This window comes from Musa acuminata, chromosome BXJ1-5, assembly GCF_036884655.1.
Source record: "Musa acuminata AAA Group cultivar baxijiao chromosome BXJ1-5, Cavendish_Baxijiao_AAA, whole genome shotgun sequence".
Taxonomy (NCBI): domain Eukaryota; kingdom Viridiplantae; phylum Streptophyta; class Magnoliopsida; order Zingiberales; family Musaceae; genus Musa; species Musa acuminata.
This window is the reverse complement of record NC_088331.1, coordinates 1697389-1716260: the sequence shown is the minus strand read 5'-3', so window position 1 is coordinate 1716260 and position 18872 is coordinate 1697389. Positions and strand designations below refer to the sequence as shown.

Sequence of the window (18872 nt, the reverse complement as noted above, 5' to 3'; positions counted from 1 at the left end):
GCTTTTGAGATAGAAACCTAAATGGAAGGTTAGCAAAGAAAGAGAACTTGTGGAAGAGGAGTTGACTGTATTATGTATCCATTGGTTTTGATCATAGCTATTATTAACATAGGCACATCATGGACTATAAATTTAGCTCTTTTGAGCATAGCTGTTGTCTTGCTGTACTCTAAGATGAATGTCTCTAATTGGATCACTTCTGCAGACAGCAGTTTAATTGTTTTCTATGTAGGTGAGGTGAAGTCAAACCAGCGGTCCTCCAATTAATCTCACATGAGATGTAATGGTTTTGATTAATATATGTTTGTGGAGATTTGATCCATATATTTTTTTGACTTGGATTATGCGGAACCAATAAAAGATAAATGCTTTTTTCAATTAAAAATTATGTTACATGTATTTGTAGAAGTTCTGAAAGAATTGAAATAATGATATATATCAGATTTGATCCACAACCTAATAAGCTTAAATTTTATCAGTCAGTTTGATTTAAACTCAAACTCCATGATAACAAAGATGAGACAATCAACAAAAGCAAACAAGGAATTATCCTGAGAAACATATGATAAGAACAAATTCTGTTCAGCACAAAAAACAACCATGCTTCAACATGTAGTTATTGAATCAAATCTCAAAAACAAATCTGTACATCAGGTGAATTTGTTCATATTTTTGCAATTTTAAGGGCACCAAAGCTCTCTAAAACTTGTAATGGGTTTCAAAACTACTGCAGGCTTATGAATAGAATACAACATAGAGACTCAGTTCCCAATTATCAGGTCCTAAGACAACTCTACAAGTAATAATTACAAAAAAAAAGAAAAGAATATGAACCTCGGAACTAACCTCATTAACCGAGCTTCAAAACCTCCCAAAAACCAATACTGAAATTAGTTTGCATTCATTTCTTGCTGAATCCAGTGTTTCCTTTATGCATCATAGCGATAAAATCATTCTAATCTATGCGTCCATCCTGCCAAAAAATAAAAAAGATTGAAAAGATGAGCAGATTGCATCTCTTAATATAGCTTTGGAAGTACGATGTAAAAAATATAAATACTTTGTTATCTTGAGCTACTTCTCTGATCATATCCTCCAGCTTCACATCTTTGACACCAAACTCTTCACAAGAGTGTTGCAGTTCATCTTGAGTTATGTAACCACTCCCATCTTTGTCAAGGTATGAGAAGGCTGCAAATAAATGATCCTCCCTCTTTTTCTTGTTCAGATGTAAAGTGGCAGCAATAAACTCGCCATAATCAATGGTCCCGCTGTTATCAACATCTACCTAAAATTTTCCCATTTTGCAGCAAAGAGAGGAACAAGAAAAGAGATAAAAAACACATTAAGATAATGGATTCTTTCACCAAAATTTGCAAGAGAAACTATTAATTTTCTTGAGAAAAGGAAGTGACCGTCTAACCAATGTTTTATAGTTTGGTGGATGAATTTTTAAACATCATATAACAGAAAGGTGGTTGTATTATTCAAAGATGATACTAAATTTTTTTATGGGGGCATACTACTATAAGACATTTCAATTGTTAGATACACATTATCCAGCTCTCAGATGTTTGAATACCTACTGCCTGCATAAGTGCATAAAATTTCTGACTCCTTGAGAGTAGCACCAACCTTTCCAATCCAACCTTGAGTTCTTCAAATGTTATCTGCCCACTGTTGTCTGCATCTATCATCTTAAACATCTCCTTAAGGTCAGCAATTTCATCCTCAGAAAGGTGTTCAGCAAGAACCTATAAAATAATATTTGGAGAAAATAAAAGGAATAGGAGGTTACAAGGTATACAATACTGTGTAGACCATAAAACATCCATGTCATTCCAATGGCAAGAAACAAAAACCAGAAAGATCTACAAATTGAAGGCAGAAAACAAGAAAATGAGTAGACCCACAACAAAAGAGGAAAATGAAAAGACATGCTACAAGGGTCAATGGTATAGTAACTACACAAAAATAAAATTAAAGAGGAAATTGCATTAAAGGTTCTACAATCTGGATTCCTTCTAACTATAAAACCCCTGAACAAATAAGCCTGCATGAGTTATGAGTGGTCATTGTCTCCTATAAGAGAAGGTTGCAGATCTCAAGATCACCAATATGGGTTGTCAAATTTCCATAAGAGCATGATTACCACAGAGCTAACTTGTGGGTTAACCCCAAATTATTAGTCTTCGAAAATTATAGGAAGTAAAAATAAACTTGAATAGATGAAAAAAATGAGTAAGAAAACAATATTGCAACATCAACTTTCTTTGCAATGATTGTAAACATGAGCGTAACAGTCACAGCCAACACTGATAAAAAAAAGAAAAAAAAATCTAGTTCACAGCTTTGTTTGGTTGAACTTTCCAGAATCATTCATGGCATAGCATCCAAAGCAGTAGCATAACCCACCTTATTTCCAAAATTATTCGACTTCTGAAATTTACTCTGATAGCCATATTTTTTAGTTTGTTCATTGCAGAACTTGTTACGGGCGATATAGAACTGCAGAATCCAGAGGCTTGTCAGGAGCCACTCCATCAATCTGAACCCAAGGATGACCTGGGAGGAAGCCAACAGTAACTTGAGAAAGCTCAGTTCACCATAGAACTCTACCATCATAATTCCCTTAGAAGCCATGAAATTCATGATAGGCAAATTACCTGACAAATCCAAGAGAGCTTCTGACTTCTGCATGTAATGGGATAGTGATGTCGAGATAATTTGACTATCTAAGTTACATCTAAAATTTTGTCTTATGAATGTGATCCAATGTTATCTTGAAGTATGATTATGCAATAAAAAATCAATCACACTGATAAAAGTCATGATTTCAAGTAGTTTCTTACAACAGCGAAGACATCTAGATTAAAGTATAACTTACACAAAACATCAGGAGAAGTCAACCGCTTCTTGGGCTACCTAACAAGTATTTTTCTTACAAGATCTTTGGCACTATCCGAGATGCTGGGCCATGGATCTGACTGAAAGTCAAGTTTGCCGTGTAAAACCTCTTCAAATATACCTTGCTCGGTTTCTGGGTGTGATGTAAATTGCAGCACATGTTAGTTGAGAAGATCATAGATAAATAGTAACCTATGAAGCACTAGATCAGTTTATATGTACAAACATAAAAATAAATCTGGTGATGCATATCAATGAACTGTCTAAGCAAACTCTAAGCAGATACAAGCTAAGGACAAATTTCTCAACAGCCCAAAATGAAGGGACGCCACTAAGAAGAATATAAATGATCATTCCAGCACTCCAGACCTCTGCCTCTGGACCATATCATTTTTTCAGGACTTCTGGTGTGACATAGTAAGGACTACCAACCACATCAGTGAATATTTCTCCTGATAAAGAGAATGTGCTGATTAATAAACCAGAAAAAAATTCATTTTTAAAAAATTAGTACACAACTGATGCAGCTATGAAACTATAGCAGACCAAGAATGTGATTTTCTTAAATGAATCTATATCATACTTTCTCTGAGACATGCCATATGTAAGCATTTCACACAATCCAAGAGAACCAACTGTGTAGACATACAAAGATACTGTAAAACTGTGTGCATCAAGCTGATATAAAGGCTCCGGCAATCAATCAGTGGAACTATCCGCCATGAGATAGAATGATGAAGTTGCAGCAATTCTATTGGATCACCATCATAGAAATGTTTCCTACAAAATGAAAGAGTTCAGTTATGATGCTGAAAGTTGCTTTCAGATCATATGCAACACAATACTTGTTCTCTGGAGTTAGTGTTCTTTGGATTAAAATGTTCTCTTGAGTGTGTCGCCAAACAAACTACCAGATGCTTCAAGAGCAAGAATATACACGAAAATGGATGCACCTTGTTCTTCCTATCTAAATTTAACAGCACCAAGTCTCAAAGAAGAAGAGTACCTGGTCAGAAGAAAATTGACAATCCAAAGTCAATAGTCTTAAGCAAGGTCCGCAATACCGTACCATACCGGAGTTTCGACCTGGGCTCGGTGCCGGTACGGTACGGTATACCGCTCGGTATATTTAGGCGTGCCGAGCACTGCAGCACTACTACAGTGTTACAACATATATTTGTACCGGGCGGTACGGACCGGTCCGACAGGCTTCCGGTACGCGGACCATCTGTTACCGTTTCGACACTGTAGCAACACTGTAGCAGTGCTGCAGTGCTTGACACGCCTAAATATACCGAGCGGTACACCTGGGTGTACCGCTCGGTATACCGTACCGTACCGGTACCGAGCCCAGGTCAAAACTCCGGTACGGTACGGTATTGCAGACCTTGGTCTTAAGAGGAGCATCCTTCATTTGGTTGACAAAAAGAAAAATTTCACAATGCATGACCCCCATTGAATGACGGAAGCACAATGTGACGTGGCAGAAGGAAGCGAGGGGAGGACGGCATAACAATGTCAACCAGAGTCGCTACTCTCCTCTTCCAAAACCATTCCAAACCGCGTTCGGGGATAGTTAAGCCTCTCTGCAATAACAGAATTAATCCATATAATTAACTAATTAATTACCTACTTAATTTTTGAATTATGAGAGGATAGAATGGAATTAGAGGGCTAATTACATATTGTCCCCTATAATTAGTTATCTTTAGCATCCTAGTCCCTTATATTTTCAAAAATTATATTGGGATCTTTAAACTTGTAAAAGTAAAATATTTAATTCCGTTTCTCCTCGTGTCATTGACTTTGCAGACGAAAATATCATAGGGTTTACTACTATAGTTAATTTGATCTTTTTGATGTGGCAAGTAAAACAAGCTCAATTTAGAACCCTCTCTTTTGTATGAACAATCTATAAGTGGGATTATTATCTTATGTTTTTTTTTCATCTTTTATCATACAAATCCTTGCTATTTCAATGATGCCATTTGACCAAACAAAAAAAGAAAAAAAAAAGTTCTACAAGATGGCATTAGCAAATGACATGTTACATGATGATCAAAGAGCTACTAATCAAAGAACAACACCCGTTAGACTAAGACTAGGATTTACTAGATACAATTCCCAACATGACTAGTTGATTGAAAGCTGCTTTTGTATCGCAGAGACTACTTATACCTACAAGTTAAGAAGCATATAGAAGAGTAAGTAGTAAACCATGATTGAACCAACTGTATCTTCATTGATAAGGAAAATAATCCATCAACACTCAGATGCAACATTATCCATATATGCCATCGATCCTTATAGAACGTCTCTTGAGGAAGTCAAATCTGGAATTCTAATAAGGAAATAAGTTGTTTATTTTAAACCTGCAAGCTTATTTATCCAACAAGGAACTTATATTTGGAAAATCTTTTGGATGAAAAAAACCTTATAAAATAAGGACTGAATCTCTGTAAAATACCAATGTATTTTTTAATGTTTCGTATGTGTGATAAGAATAAATAAAAATTCAGATTGGGAAGAATCAATGGACTTATGCAGGCTAGAACTAATTAAATCACACAAGTCCTAGTCAGTGATTTGAGGGGTCTATGAAATTAACTTCAAACCTAACAAAACAAGCACACACACAAACACACAGAGAGAGAGAGAGAGAGAGAGAGAGAGAGAGAGAGAGAGAGAGAGAGAGAGAGAGAGAGAGAGAGAGAGAGAGCATGGAGACAAAAATTTAATTGAATCCCACATATCAGTGATTTGAGGGGTCCATGAAATTAACTTCAAACCTGACAAAAGAAAAGCCATGAGAGAGAGATAATACAAGGCATAACAGCATACCTCTCCTAACGCTTGGCTACGTTGAATTATTTGAGAACGAGCCATCACTAACCATAGACAAGCTACACTAGCATGGCCATCCAACTTATCCTTCTTTAACATCAATTTTATTGGTTGCGAGCTCGACGGATACACGTTACTTTCTGCCTCAACACCAATGACATGATTCATTCAACATGCTTAATAAAATGCTCTTGCAAATCGAGGCCAAGCCATTGGTTAATGGTAGTAGCAGTAGTAGTGTGGAGTTTATAGGCATTGTCACCTAGTTGTTACTCCAAAGCTTCAAAGCTCTGCTTCCTGCAAGAATAAATAAGCAATTTCCACCAAAAACTTTTATTATATTATCACGAACTTAACTGAAATTGCCTAAATCGTGAGGCACCCTTGCAGCAAAATCAGGGACTTCGCTGAAGTTGCCTAAGTCGTGAAGCACCCTTGCACTAACTTTTCAGACTTAGCTGAGATTGCTTAAGTCATGAAGTGCTCTTGTGATATACATCCGTAAAAGGTCAGCCTATTTGCAACCTCGCTCGGGTCCCGTAGGACCTGTAAAAAGAGCAAGTTGATTAGTTCGAAAGCAAGCGACGGACGAGTCCTATCGGCTTGCAAAGAGGACAGCTTTACAAGCAATTCAGCAAATGTTTTGTGTGCAAAAAAGAAAAGAGAGGAAGGAGAAAACAAAGACTTTAGAAGGCAAAACAAACAGTCGCAAGTCCACAAATGATTGCTCATCGAATGTCAGGCGTAATGGCAAGTTCCCATCAACTTAACGTGCGAACTTGTGTAAACCGATCAACGCCCAACACCCAATGAGCAATCATTTGTGGACTTGCAACTGTTCGTTTTGTCTTCTAAAGTATTTGTTTTCTTCTTTCTCTCTTTTCTCTCTTGCACATAAAGTGTTTGCTGAATTGCTTGTAAAGCTACTCTCTTCGTGAGACGTCAAGACTTATCCACCACTCGTTTTCAAACTAATCAATTTGCTCTTTTTATAGGTTCTACGGGACCTAAGCGAGGTTGCAAATAGGCTAACCCTTTACGGACGCATATCGCAAGGGCGCTTCATGACTTAGGTAATCCTAAATAAGTCAAAGAAATTGGCGCATGAGTGCTTCACGACTTAGGCAACTCTAGCTAAGTCCGTGACTTTATCGCAATGGTGCCTCACGACTTAGGCAATTTCAACTAAGCTCATGATATTGAGTCCGAGAAGTTGACGTAATGGTGCTTCACGACTTAAGCAATTTCAGCTAAGTCCGTGACAATATGCTCTCGATTGTATTCTACTTAATATTATTTGGACATAAGAACTCTACAAAAGAAGAACACAAACAAATGTTAAATACCACAACTATTTATAATACTGCCATTAGAACCATTATAAAATTTTTTAAGATGGTAAATATGCCAAATATTGAGAAGACAAAGACGATGCTTGATGTGTACGAAAATTTGTTGAAACAGCAGAACCAAATTGAAAATGGAATGGCAAAGCCTTATCCTTGAAACTGCAACTAATCTTTTGCCTGGAAGGAGGCTTCTTTATTCAAAACAACATAAAGAACATACGAAGGTACTAATAGATACGCATGGTTCTAACTTTTTATCGATCTTATCCATACCTTAATTCTTCTCTTAGAATCTTTAAAATTGTATTTTATGCATTTGATCTTGATCTTAGTTTATCTAAATAGTAAGTTTCTAATGCTTGTCCTCATAAATCCAGTTTAGAAGTATTCATAACTAAACCTTCATTAATCAAGATAATACCCATGTGATTAAGTCACCATAATACATCTCCCAAAAAAAAATTGCTATATGTCTTCATTAATTTCTCATTTTCATCGAATAAGGAACTCACCGATCCATCTTATGTGTAACTTACATTTGATCTTAAATGTATTTAGCTTAAATTCTTAACTTTCACTAATCAAAATAATATCTACAGCAAAAATTATTTGATGCTCGTCCCAACAAATCCGACGTAGAATTAGTCTTAACTATTTTTCATTTAATCAAAATAATATTTATGAGCCTTAAGTCAACATAATACATATTTCATAATGTCATCATTAGTCTCTCATTCTCACATGATGCCTTCATTAATCTCTCATTTTCACATAAATATAAATGGTACACACAAAAAAAATAACTTGACTACACCTTATATTTGATATAATTAACCCTAGGCTTTGGGAAAAAAAATCTTTGATGAAAAAGCATTAATTATATATTTTAAGTTTAATATTTTTTTAACATGGCCATTAAGTCACCATAATCCATCTCCATGAAAAGTTGCATTGTCTTCTAAAATCTCTGCTTTTCATTGAATAACAAACTTATTATTCCATCATAACTATACCTTATATTCATTCTTAATTCTATTTAGCTTAAAATATAACTTTCATTAATCAAAATAACAACTATGACCACTAAGTCTACATAATTCATGTCTAAATATGTTCAAGATATTCCATTAATCTCTCATAAGACCTTGATAGATGTAGCTCGACAAAAATTCATCACCTCACATTCTTTATTGAATAAATATAATAATCAATTTTTAATTTAAAAAAAATAATATTTATGGCCCATGCAGGTCTCGAACCTGCGACCTTCACGTTATTAACACAACGCTCTAACCAACTGAGCTAATAGGCCAATTATAATTATTTTGATCTAAAAACTCATTAGAAGCAAGACACCATGAACTTTCCCTTTCATTTATTAACATGGAGGCCACTGAAAAAAACTCCGAAGAAGAAAACACAATGTCACGACTAAATAACTCATTGCATGGGTGATTATGGGAAGACATAAGTCAAAGAGAAACAAATCTCCAAAATGCACCATGCATGTTAAACTGCTGCTACTGCAGTCTTTCTAGCAAGGATAGTCTCAGATTTGGTTGATAATTTTAGCAAATCTTATTATGGATAGAGGAAGGGAAAGAGGGAGGGAAGCTGCGCAAAAAGCTCTCTAAAGCTAAAACTAAGGATATCAGAGTCAGATAGGCACACACATGGTTGCCTGGTGATTTAAGAATCACAGAAACACATAATGTAGCAAGCAACGACATCACCTATTCAGGCTCCTGCATTAACAGATGAGTTGAAAACTGTTTGCTGGTGGACTTAAATCCCCAACTACCATCATTACCTGATCAGTTATCCAAACTAGCACAACTTCAAGTGTCATAGGCTGGCATAGAAACTGTACATAACTTGCACAACCTTGCAGTGAGAACAGAAAGCCTACTGTCACGGACAAACTTCTAAACAAGGTGTTTGATGTAATGCTTATGTATGTCCGTGTCGTTCGGCATGTTCTTGCCTTGTACAGAATGTAGAGGGGCGGCCGAAGGCTTAATAGTCCCATTTTAGTTGGGTTGGTGGCCTCTTTAGGCTTGTAAATAAAGGTTGTGTCATGTGGACACGCTCGAGAGCTTTTCGGTCTGTAATGGACCATTTTACCCTTTGTTGTGCCACTGTTCAGAGCTTGTAAAGTCTGTTTGTAATTTGTATTGTCTATGAAGTGTTTTTCGGACATGTTTGCTTGTGGATCCCGATTGAGGCGTTCTCTTTAACCCGTTCTCTCTTTTGTTGGTCCTAAGGGACAATGGGAGGCTTCGGGGAGGCTGACCTTTGCGGACGGACACGCAAGGGTGCCGCACGACTTAGGCAAAACCAGCTAAGTCCGTGTCATATGGTATCAGAGCGGGACAAGCACTCATAGAAACACTTGACATGCAAACGTGAGGGACCTAGCGGGGCTGCGTTGAGGGCAGTCAGCAACGCGCGACCGTTTGAGGGAAAACGGGCATGGAGATGTAGGGAAAAGAGTCGCTCAGAGGAGCGGGCATCTAACATTGGCATTCAGAGGAATGGCCAACCCTTCGCGCAAGAGGCACCACGAGAACAGGCAAGCTTGGAAGAATGTGGAGCGCACAAAGGTTGGGATGGCTGAGTTTGAGCTTCGGCTCAACGTTGACAACTTTACTTGATGGTGCTCAAGGCAAGCGAGGCGCTTGGCAAAAGGACGAGACCATGCAAAGTGGAATGAGTTGCTCAGCGACCGAAAGAGTTGTGCAAAGCTCACAGAGGTGAGGGGAATTGCTAACTCGAAGAATTCGGTACTCATGCATGGGCTTGTATGCGGACGATGGATTGTTCGTGGCCATCCCAAGGCGGTCGAGACTCGGCGCCATGGAGCATTGAAACTTTCTCTTCGGCATGCGAAGGATACGTCCGGAGGAGGCTGAAGTGTGCAACGAGTTCAGCATGTTGCTAAGCCTTGAGGGGTGCAGCGGTGGCTGTATTGACGTGAAGGCGCAATCTAGCAAGTGCGTTTGCAAGAGGCAGAACAATGCACAGTTTGTTCAGCAGATCGGAGTAGTCCAAGGGGATGGTGGTCTCCGAAACGAAGAGAGATATTGCTCCAACGGGACAGTTATCCAGGAGAGATAAGTCTCGGCTCTCCAGAGGGAGAATCATGTGAGACGGACTTCACATGTTGAGGAGGAGTACCTCACAAACAACAACTCCACGAAGCTCAATGGACCGAGCAAGCAGCGAGGAGTTGTCACATGATCTCGCTCGAGAGAACGCATGGGTGGATGCATTGCGAGATCAAGTGGGGGAGCGACCTGAAGCAACTTAAATGAAGGCACACTTAGAGTCGATATGGAGATCGGACTCAAGGGAGGGCTGACCCGTGGAATGGTGGGCGCGAGGGCCACCATCGACTCAATGCAAAAACGAAGAGCGGAGCAACTTGGGTGTAACTTGGCGAAGTACCCAAGCCGCATGAAGGGAGCCAGCAGAGAAGTTGGAACATGGAGCAGAGGCACAGTGCTTTCCTTAGACATAGGTCAAGGACATGAACTCTTGTAGAGGCAAGAGCAGGATCATGTTGTTCCATGGGTCCTCCATTCTGACGGAGTGGACTCATCTTGCATGGTGCCAAAGACGAAGGGAGCTTTTGGGCACATGCACCTTATCTCGGAGGAGCATTTGATGGAGGAACTAAGGCGACTCAATTTGCGGAGGCGAAGTTGGGTTCAGAAGGCCTTAGCACGGGGCAAGAGGACGCAGAGGCGGGTACTCTTGAAGAATATGCCACAGTGTTGCCATTCAAGTTGCCATGAAGGAAGCAGTGCGCAGCGGAGATTGTGCTGGTAGGGGCAGAGGCCCAGGATCCAGGCAATGGTGCACAAATTACAGCGAAGTCGGTGGACTTCGGGAGCTACTAGGCGACGGACTGTCCTAGAGCGGTGCTTCATCTAGGTGTGACCCAAGAGTGGGTGGATGAAGGTCGATTGCCAAAGGAGCGAACAAAATCGAAGGTGGAGGAGACCCTGCGATGTATTGGCAGAGGCCACACATGGAGGGTTCACAATTCGAGTTTAGTCCACAAGGATCAGAATGCAATGGAGATGTCACCAGGAGGCGACATGGTGCAGCGGATCGTGGTGGAACAGTTCGTGGCAATGCGACACACACGATATAGTCCCGTGAGGGATGAGATCATATGGAGGTATGATCGGGAGCTACTAGAAGCTCCACTTCGATGAACAACACGACGGCAAGAAGGGCTATGGATTCAAGGAGTGAAGGCCATGGTACCGCAGAGGCGGGTCTTCCGGGCGTGCATCGAATTTTGCATCGGATGAAAACCTTGGTCATCAGCATATGGGGGCTGTGTTCCACCAAGGGAAGAGTTCGAATGCAAGTACCAATGAGTCCCATGGGAGGGACTTGATCATGCAGAGGTATGATCGAAACAGCTGGAGAGTTGGACTGCTCCAGAGCTCATATTCGCTTAAGGGAGCCCGACAAGTCAGAGGACAAGGTCGAGTAAGCGGACGTTGCTACCAAGGAAGCTAGGGAGAACAGAATCGGTGCAGACCCTATAATGCGATGGCAGAGGCCATGCATGGGAGTTGCAGTCTGTCTTTCCATCGACCAAAGGAGAGCTGCTTGGAGAACACAGAGGTGTTGAAGCAGGGGGTCGAAAAGGGCGAGGAAGCGACGACGAATCCAGAGGGACTTAGCTACCCAAAATCAAGCAATCAATGAGAATGGAGGTGGACTCAGAGGAGTGTCACGGAGGCATATCTACTGATTGTGAAGAAAATGGATGGAGATGCGAGGCGACGGATAGTAGTGCCATGGGCATGACAACGCCATGGTACCGCAGAGGCGGGACTTCCGTGAAAGTCATTGATCCCTTGCTCTCATGGAGGGAGAGCGCTTGGTCGTGAAAGGGGCCGAGGAGGTGGAGAATGCAGAGACAATCTTCAAGTACCGAGACAAGGCTGAAGGGCAGAGGCCGAAGAACTTCGTAAGACCGGTGTCAACAAGTTTCTCATCAAGATAGCCGTAAGTGAAGGATTTCAGGTCATGCAAGAGTGCACGACCAAGGAACGAAGCAAGCAGTACGCGGTGCTGTACCTTTGCTACTCAGTGGAGTAGGCGGCAGGGTTGATGGAGAAGACGGTACAATCCCAGAGGCGACCTCATCTATCAGAGAATTACTCCAAGTTGGGGTGAAAACTTCCTGCATTCCAGAAGTTCAATGGCATTGAGAAGGTGAATCACAGTAACTAACTCAATGTAAGGAGTGCAAACACTTCAAGTGCTTCAGAAGTGTGAGCAAAGAGCAGGCGAAGGCTAGTAACCAGCTCGATGCATGAAGTACAACCTCGAGGAGGCGGGCGAAGTCAAGTAACCTTTGCCTTCTCAACTCTTAAGAGAATGGGCGAAACCGAGTACCCCAATTCTCTTATCTATCCAGCAGAGGAGCTCTGCACAAGTTCAAAGACCCTTCGAAGAGAATGGAAGACAACAGTTGTCAAATCCTCGCCAATGGTGATCAGTGCTACTGAGAGTAGATTGTCCGCTTCATTTCCCAACGAAATGCCAATCGAAAGCGGAAGTGATGCGAACCTACCTGGATGTGACAACTAACTGAAAGAAGAGTCAATGAGCAGATGTTGTGGAGGAAGGACCCAAAACTTCAGAAGTTTGTGAGACGATGCTCGTTAAAACTCCAACAAGCATCCACCCAGTTCGAGCAGCATATGGAATTTATGAGAGACTGGCGCAGTAAGGATGGTCTTTTCCTTCATCTGGGAGATCCGCAGGAATCAATGAGGATCAACACAACTCAGCCAACCCCACACCAGAGTCAGAGTCATTGGCGAGTTGAAGCAGCATGGCGGATCAAAGGTTCGACTACTCAGAAACAGCAACGGAGAGCAGCTGGGAGCCAGGAGGCGCATTGCAGCTGGAGCAGAAGATTGAAGACTCAGCAAAGGCGAAGAGTTGCAGTGTTCACAAAGGCTTCGACGAGGACGTCGAAGGGATAAGTGGGGGAGAATGTCACGGACAAACTTCTAAACAAGGTGTTTGATGTAATGCTTATGTATGTCCGTGTCGTTCGGCATGTTCTTGCCTTGTACAGAATGTAGAGGGGCGGCCGAAGGCTTAATAGTCCCATTTTAGTTGGGTTGGTGGTCTCTTTAGGCTTGTAAATAAAGGTTGTGTCATGTGGACACGCTCGAGAGCTTTTCGGTCTGTAATGGACCATTTTACCCTTTGTTGTGCCACTGTTCAGAGCTTGTAAAGTCTGTTTGTAATTTGTATTGTCTATGAAGTGTTTTTCGGACATGTTTGCTTGTGGATCCCGATTGAGGCGTTCTCTTTAACCCGTTCTCTCTTTTGTTGGTCCTAAGGGACAATGGGAGGCTTCGGGGAGGCTGACCTTTGCGGACGGACACGCAAGGGTGCCGCACGACTTAGGCAAAACCAGCTAAGTCCGTGTCACTACGGAACTCAAAATTTTGATTTATCGGGTGACCTAATAGGATTGTTTTTGTTTGCTGATAATCTGGTCCAGTAATTGACACTTACCTATATACAATTAACTATTTTTAACTATAACATCATGTACAATGTTGCGGTCCAGAGCACAGAAATGATGTGCTTCATCTAAGAGAGAAAGAAGAATCCAACCATCAAGGAGACATGTCATGGGTAAAAAGCATACCCCCTTATAGTATATCAGATTTACATACCAAACCTTTGATTTTAATTGATGCCACATAGTACACGACAATGAAACTTTATGCAAACAAGCATTGTAAATAAAAACAGAATGTGGCACAGCCACACTGATTCAGGACTCTTGGACTAGTCCATGCAAACAAGGCATTGTAAAAGCACACTCAACTTATTCATAAAGTTGCTAATTATCCTCGTATTTTTAAGACATGATGACACCACTGTAGACAGTTTGTATCATGTGCATTCAAGCTTCCAAGAATAACATTGTAATTTAAGTATTCATTAGATTTCACAGCTAAGTTTCAAGTTATATAAGAACAGTTGTCTTTTGTAGATCACTTTGTCAATGTGGCAGTTGAGAAAAATCAATACATTAAACTCATGTAGCCATGTTCGGCTAATATGGCAAATTATGTGGACAAAGCATCAAATTCAATGCATTGAAATAAAAATAAAAATTCAAAGACCTTTCTCAAGAAGCTTTGTAAGTTATACATGGGTAAAGCAAACCTAACTAAATCCATCAACTGGAACAAGATATCACAAGAAACATAATGCAATGGTGGATCACTTTGGTTTTGTATAACATGACAAAGATAAGATAAAGCATCAAATTACCTTTATTTGTGAATCATGCAAGCACAAATAAAATGAATTAGGTGTGGTTTTCATTATTTATGAGGTATCACAGCTCAGATCTTCCATTAGAGGCTGATGGAAGATTAATATCTGATCTTAGAGTAACTTGTTTAAAAATACTGTCTAGGAGATAAAAACTTTTCATTATACATATGCATCTAGACAACAAAACTTGGAGTAAAGAGCCCCTCATGTTTGAACATGAAGGCCCATAAGCACCAATGAAACAAATGGGATACCTTAGTCCGATATCACTATGCTTATCATACCCATGGTTGATGAAGTATTAAACTTGGGAATATAAATATAGGTCTCTCAGTGTGTTAAGTGTAAGCACAAGCAAAGAGTGGAAGTAGATAAAAGGAAGAGAAAGTAAAAGAATACGGAGCATATTAAAATGATAAAAGAAGGTAAAAGTGATGTATTCCATCGGTGCTATAAAAACTCATTCCTTTGAGTATAAATACTGTCTTTTTGTTTTAGTATTCTCAATCCATATCTCTCTTTCAATTAATTTCCATAATTCATCCACCACGTTATTTCCAATAACAGCAGCAAACCATGTCATAATCTTTTGTTTAATACAAGAATATAAAGAATGAGAATGGTGGAAAAGGTAAAAAAGAGAGGAAGATAACATAAGGGGGGAGAACTGATAACTTACAGTGCAAAAATATTACTTAAATTGTTGAGATATTCTGGTTATCCCATCTACAGAGTTGTGTATGTGCCTACAATCATCCCCACTGGTTGTCATGGACCATTAGATCTCCAGGCTAACCAGTAACCAGAAAGTGGATTTAATAAGAATGTACATAACCCTATACCAGTTTGATCCGGTGTGGAATGAACTTAAAATCTGATGATCAAGTCAATTCCATGATTATCAGTTCATAACCTAGCCAATTTCCATTTTGGGTTGGATGGAATAAATCTACTAATTATTTTATTCGAGTTAGTCAACTATAAGCAAATTCTTATTGCTTCTAGTTCCATATTCTTTTTTTTTTTTTCTTCTCAATGAATCATCTTCCTCTCCCATTCTTTCTTCTTCACATTCCTCCAGCAAAGCCTATGATGTGATTTAGACCACTCAACTTGATATCAGTCGAACGACGTTGATTTTCTATGTCTAAAATCAATTATCGTCATCAATGTCACTGAACTGACCATGCCACAATCATATAAATGAAGTGCCAGATCTTATGCCGAGAAATGACGCAATTTAATCTCGACTTAGAGATTAACCAGCAGTACTCGATACACCAGAAATTGATTAACTCATGGTTCTACATCCAAATCTCTTGCATGTCACATATTTCTGACTCAATCGAAACATCAGCTATACCAAGACAGGAAAATATAATAGAAATTCAACAATGAAACATTAGCATAGATATCATAAGCAGAATAGAGCTAAATAAAAGACAACAGAGCAACCTCCAATCTAAATTGTACAGACAATAGAGCTAAAGAAAAGAGAGAATGAAAGAAGAGACGCGTGTTACCTTCCGAATCCCCACACAATCCCCTAGGGTTCTTATCGCCGATCTAGGTTTAGGGTTTTATTAGATCGCCGAAGTAGCGAAGGGAAAAGGAGAGCTCCTTCCCGCTCCCGCTCCCGCGGCGTGTTCTGCTTGCCTCGAGCGGCATCCACCAAGTGAAAGTTCACGTACCCGGGGACCCGAGACGAATTCGATTGAGCACCGGAGGATCCGAATCCAACGACTGTGATAACGGGTCGGATGTCGAGCGTACGCGTTGCGGGTGTGCGGATCGTGGCCCCTCTTCGACCCGATATTGAAGGGATCCAGTAATGGGCACCTTACTGATCCAACGTCGGAAAATTACAACATAGAACTCTGTTTATTATATTCAGTTTAAATTGTCTAAACAAAACCTAAGCTTTTCAGTCTTGAGCCTATTTAGTTTTAGATCCCTACTTTCTAATGAAGTGCTTAATATTAGTATTATAGCTTAACTTTCATCAACTAAAATAACATCTATGACTTGTGAGTTAGCATAGAAAACTAGAAATATTATCATTCTTCATTTGCTTCATCCCTTCACCATTAAAGCTTATGAATATGTTGGGTCTTTTCTTAAGGATTTATGGTTTTAGAGATTTCATTTAGGATTTCTGATCATTCGATCAAGAAGCTTATCAATGAATTTATAATATGGCTGCCAGGCCTATGTTCTACAATGTCAAAGCAAGCAATCCAAATACACAGTACCAAGTTGGGAGCATAAACCAGACAATTAAGCCACATCCCTCACCAGTATCAGTTGGAAGCTGCAGCCATGCAAGTGTCACAACTCACCTGCCCTTGGGACTCTACTGAGTCAAAAGGAGGAACTGTGTGTGTGGACCTAAAATCTTCTCCCTCTCTGTCATGATGGCTCTCACTCAGTGGAGGTATACAAATGGAGCCATCATTTCTCCCAATTAGGTCTCCTTGTCGTCCTCAGCCCACGCAGCTCTTCTCCAGGCTTTGGATGACCGCACGGCCACAAGTCCACCAGAAGTAGTGGTGGTCATCTCTTCATGGATTGTGCCATGGCATTGTTCAGTTGCTCACAAATGTAGATATTCTTTTGATTAGAATCATATATTAAGTCTAAAGAAGGTTATCCTATTTGGACATGTTAAGGATATGGATCTTTAATTTTTGTTTCTTTTAACAAACTGGAGAAAGGATTATTCTTTTAGGTGTTTGGCTAACAGTTTGGATGGAAATCAAGAACAACAGATTTTTGCATGTTCATACACACTTGAGTGTAAATTGGGTCTGAAATGTTCCACTTCTAAAAGCTCATGACTGGCACAAAACAAGCTCAAAGTGCATGCTGAATAGACCATCTAATTCAAAGTATTTAGATGCAGGAAATACTTCATAGAACTCCATTAAAAATTCATGCTTGATGTTGAAGCTTCCGTAAAATTTTTTGTAAAAGGCCGTAGCAACTTTGCATTAATTAAAAATGATGACATCCAATTATGAACAGTCAAGTTCTTTTGCATAATTGTTGCAACAGGCAGGTCAAAGCCATGCATTTGATAGTTGGCTTTATCCTATTAAAGAATTCAGCCATGAGGACAGAGATATAGAACTACCGGCAACTTGGAACCCTAAGCCAAGGCTCACACTGTTCTGTGTGTCCCATGGAAGAAAGCATCTCAATGTGTAGAACTTCAATTCCCTTATTCCTCTTGATCTTGGCCTCAGAGTGGCTCACAGATCCATTGTCATTTGCTGGTGTATTGTGTCACGTCTATGGGGTGCTGAGATCACTGACCATACCTATGCCATTAAGACCATGGACAAGTCAGAGATTTCAGACAAACCATTAGGCACACACATACAATCTTGTTCTGTTTGGTTCTCTGGACAATTGCCTTTTCTATTGTTGTGTATAAACTATGTTTCTCCTTGTTTAACCTGGATTCATTATGTGAAACAAATACATGTAGTGAAATTAGGCAAAAAAAAAAAAAAGATCTACACTGTTATATCTTATCAAAGTTGAGCTACAATTACAGATTTCTGAGCTCAATGTTACATAACAGAACAAGTTGGAAGAGAATGATCGAAGTTAGACAAAGATAATGCAGTAGATTTGCACTATATTAATGTTGCTAAGCTCAAAGTTCCACAGTAAATCTAATTGGAGGTGCTCCTTCTTGTAGAATACTTTGAATTGATTAAATATACTTTGCTGCCTAACAGATACCCATTGATCATATGTTATGATTATAGTCTTCCAGATTCAAATAGCATCAAATCAGCTAATTTTTTCTAGTTAAATAAATATTTTTATCATGAAGGAGCTAAGATTTCTCTGTTTTCTCACAGTCAAAAGGAAAAATATGATATCAAGTGCATACAAAAATTATGTCTCCCTCAAAAGAAGTACATATAGCACAGATAAAACTGCTGGCCAAAAACATAATTTTAACTAACGAGGAGAATTGCAAATAATGATATGACTATAAAAATCTAGCTAAAAGTATGAGGACTTGTTAATTCCACTTCAAAATAAGGATACAGATCTTTTATTCACCTCCTCCTTGGAACCTGTTTTGATGCCAAAAATTAAATTAAATTTCTAAAAAATATAATTTTGGCCCATGCAGGTTTCGAACCTGCGACCTTCGCGTTATTAGCACGACGCTCTAACCAACTGAGCTAATAGGCCAAATGTGATTGTTTTGCTCTAAAAACTCTTTAGAAGCAAAACACCATGAAACTGACAGATTCCATAGGTCACAGATAAATAAATCTCCAAAATGCACTATGCATGTTAAACTGCTGCTACTGCAGTCTTTCTACAGCAAGGATAATCTCAGATTTGGTTCCTAATTTTAGCAAGTCTCATTATGCATAGGGGAAGGGAAAGAGGGAGGGAAGCTAT

At 39.6% G+C, this 18872-nt stretch overlaps 1 protein-coding gene and 2 non-coding genes across 4 annotated transcripts; all 3 read right to left on the bottom strand.

Moving 5' to 3' along the window:
* Positions 1–624: 624 nt before the first annotated feature.
* Positions 625–16081, bottom strand: LOC135674894 (calcium-dependent protein kinase 4-like). 2 transcript variants are annotated; one of them, XR_010513764.1, is made up of 5 exons: positions 15965–16081; positions 2416–3040; positions 1636–1754; positions 1061–1288; positions 625–973 (listed from the first exon to the last, which is right to left on the bottom strand). XR_010513764.1 is itself a non-coding variant. In XM_065185151.1 (4 exons), the coding sequence occupies exons 1-3, from the start codon at positions 2698–2700 to the stop codon at positions 1285–1287; spliced, it is 408 nt and encodes a 135-aa protein (XP_065041223.1). In that variant the 5' UTR covers positions 2701–3351; the 3' UTR covers positions 625–973; positions 1061–1284. The 2 variants fall into 2 exon arrangements, 1 of the variants encoding a protein (XP_065041223.1); XM_065185151.1 differs by lacking the exon at positions 15965–16081 and having other exon boundaries at positions 2416–3351.
* On the bottom strand, positions 8339–8412 carry TRNAI-AAU (transfer RNA isoleucine (anticodon AAU)). Its single transcript has one exon. It is a non-coding gene; the product is annotated as a tRNA-Ile (tRNA).
* A 2501-nt stretch (positions 16082–18582) lies between the features above and the next one.
* Positions 18583–18656, bottom strand: TRNAI-AAU (transfer RNA isoleucine (anticodon AAU)). Its single transcript has one exon. It is a non-coding gene; the product is annotated as a tRNA-Ile (tRNA).
* Between the last annotated feature and the right edge of the window lie 216 nt (positions 18657–18872).

What these genes read in the sequence shown, in the direction of transcription:
- LOC135674894 (XM_065185151.1), bottom strand. Translation starts at nt 2,700, where the DNA reads ATGCAGAAGTCAGAAGCTCTCTTGGATTTGTCAGGTAATTTGCCTATC. An exon ending in CGAATAATTTTGGAAATAAG is followed by an intron (nt 1,755 to 2,415) that starts GTGGGTTATGCT and finishes ATTATTTTATAG; the next exon opens with GTTCTTGCTGAACACCTTTC.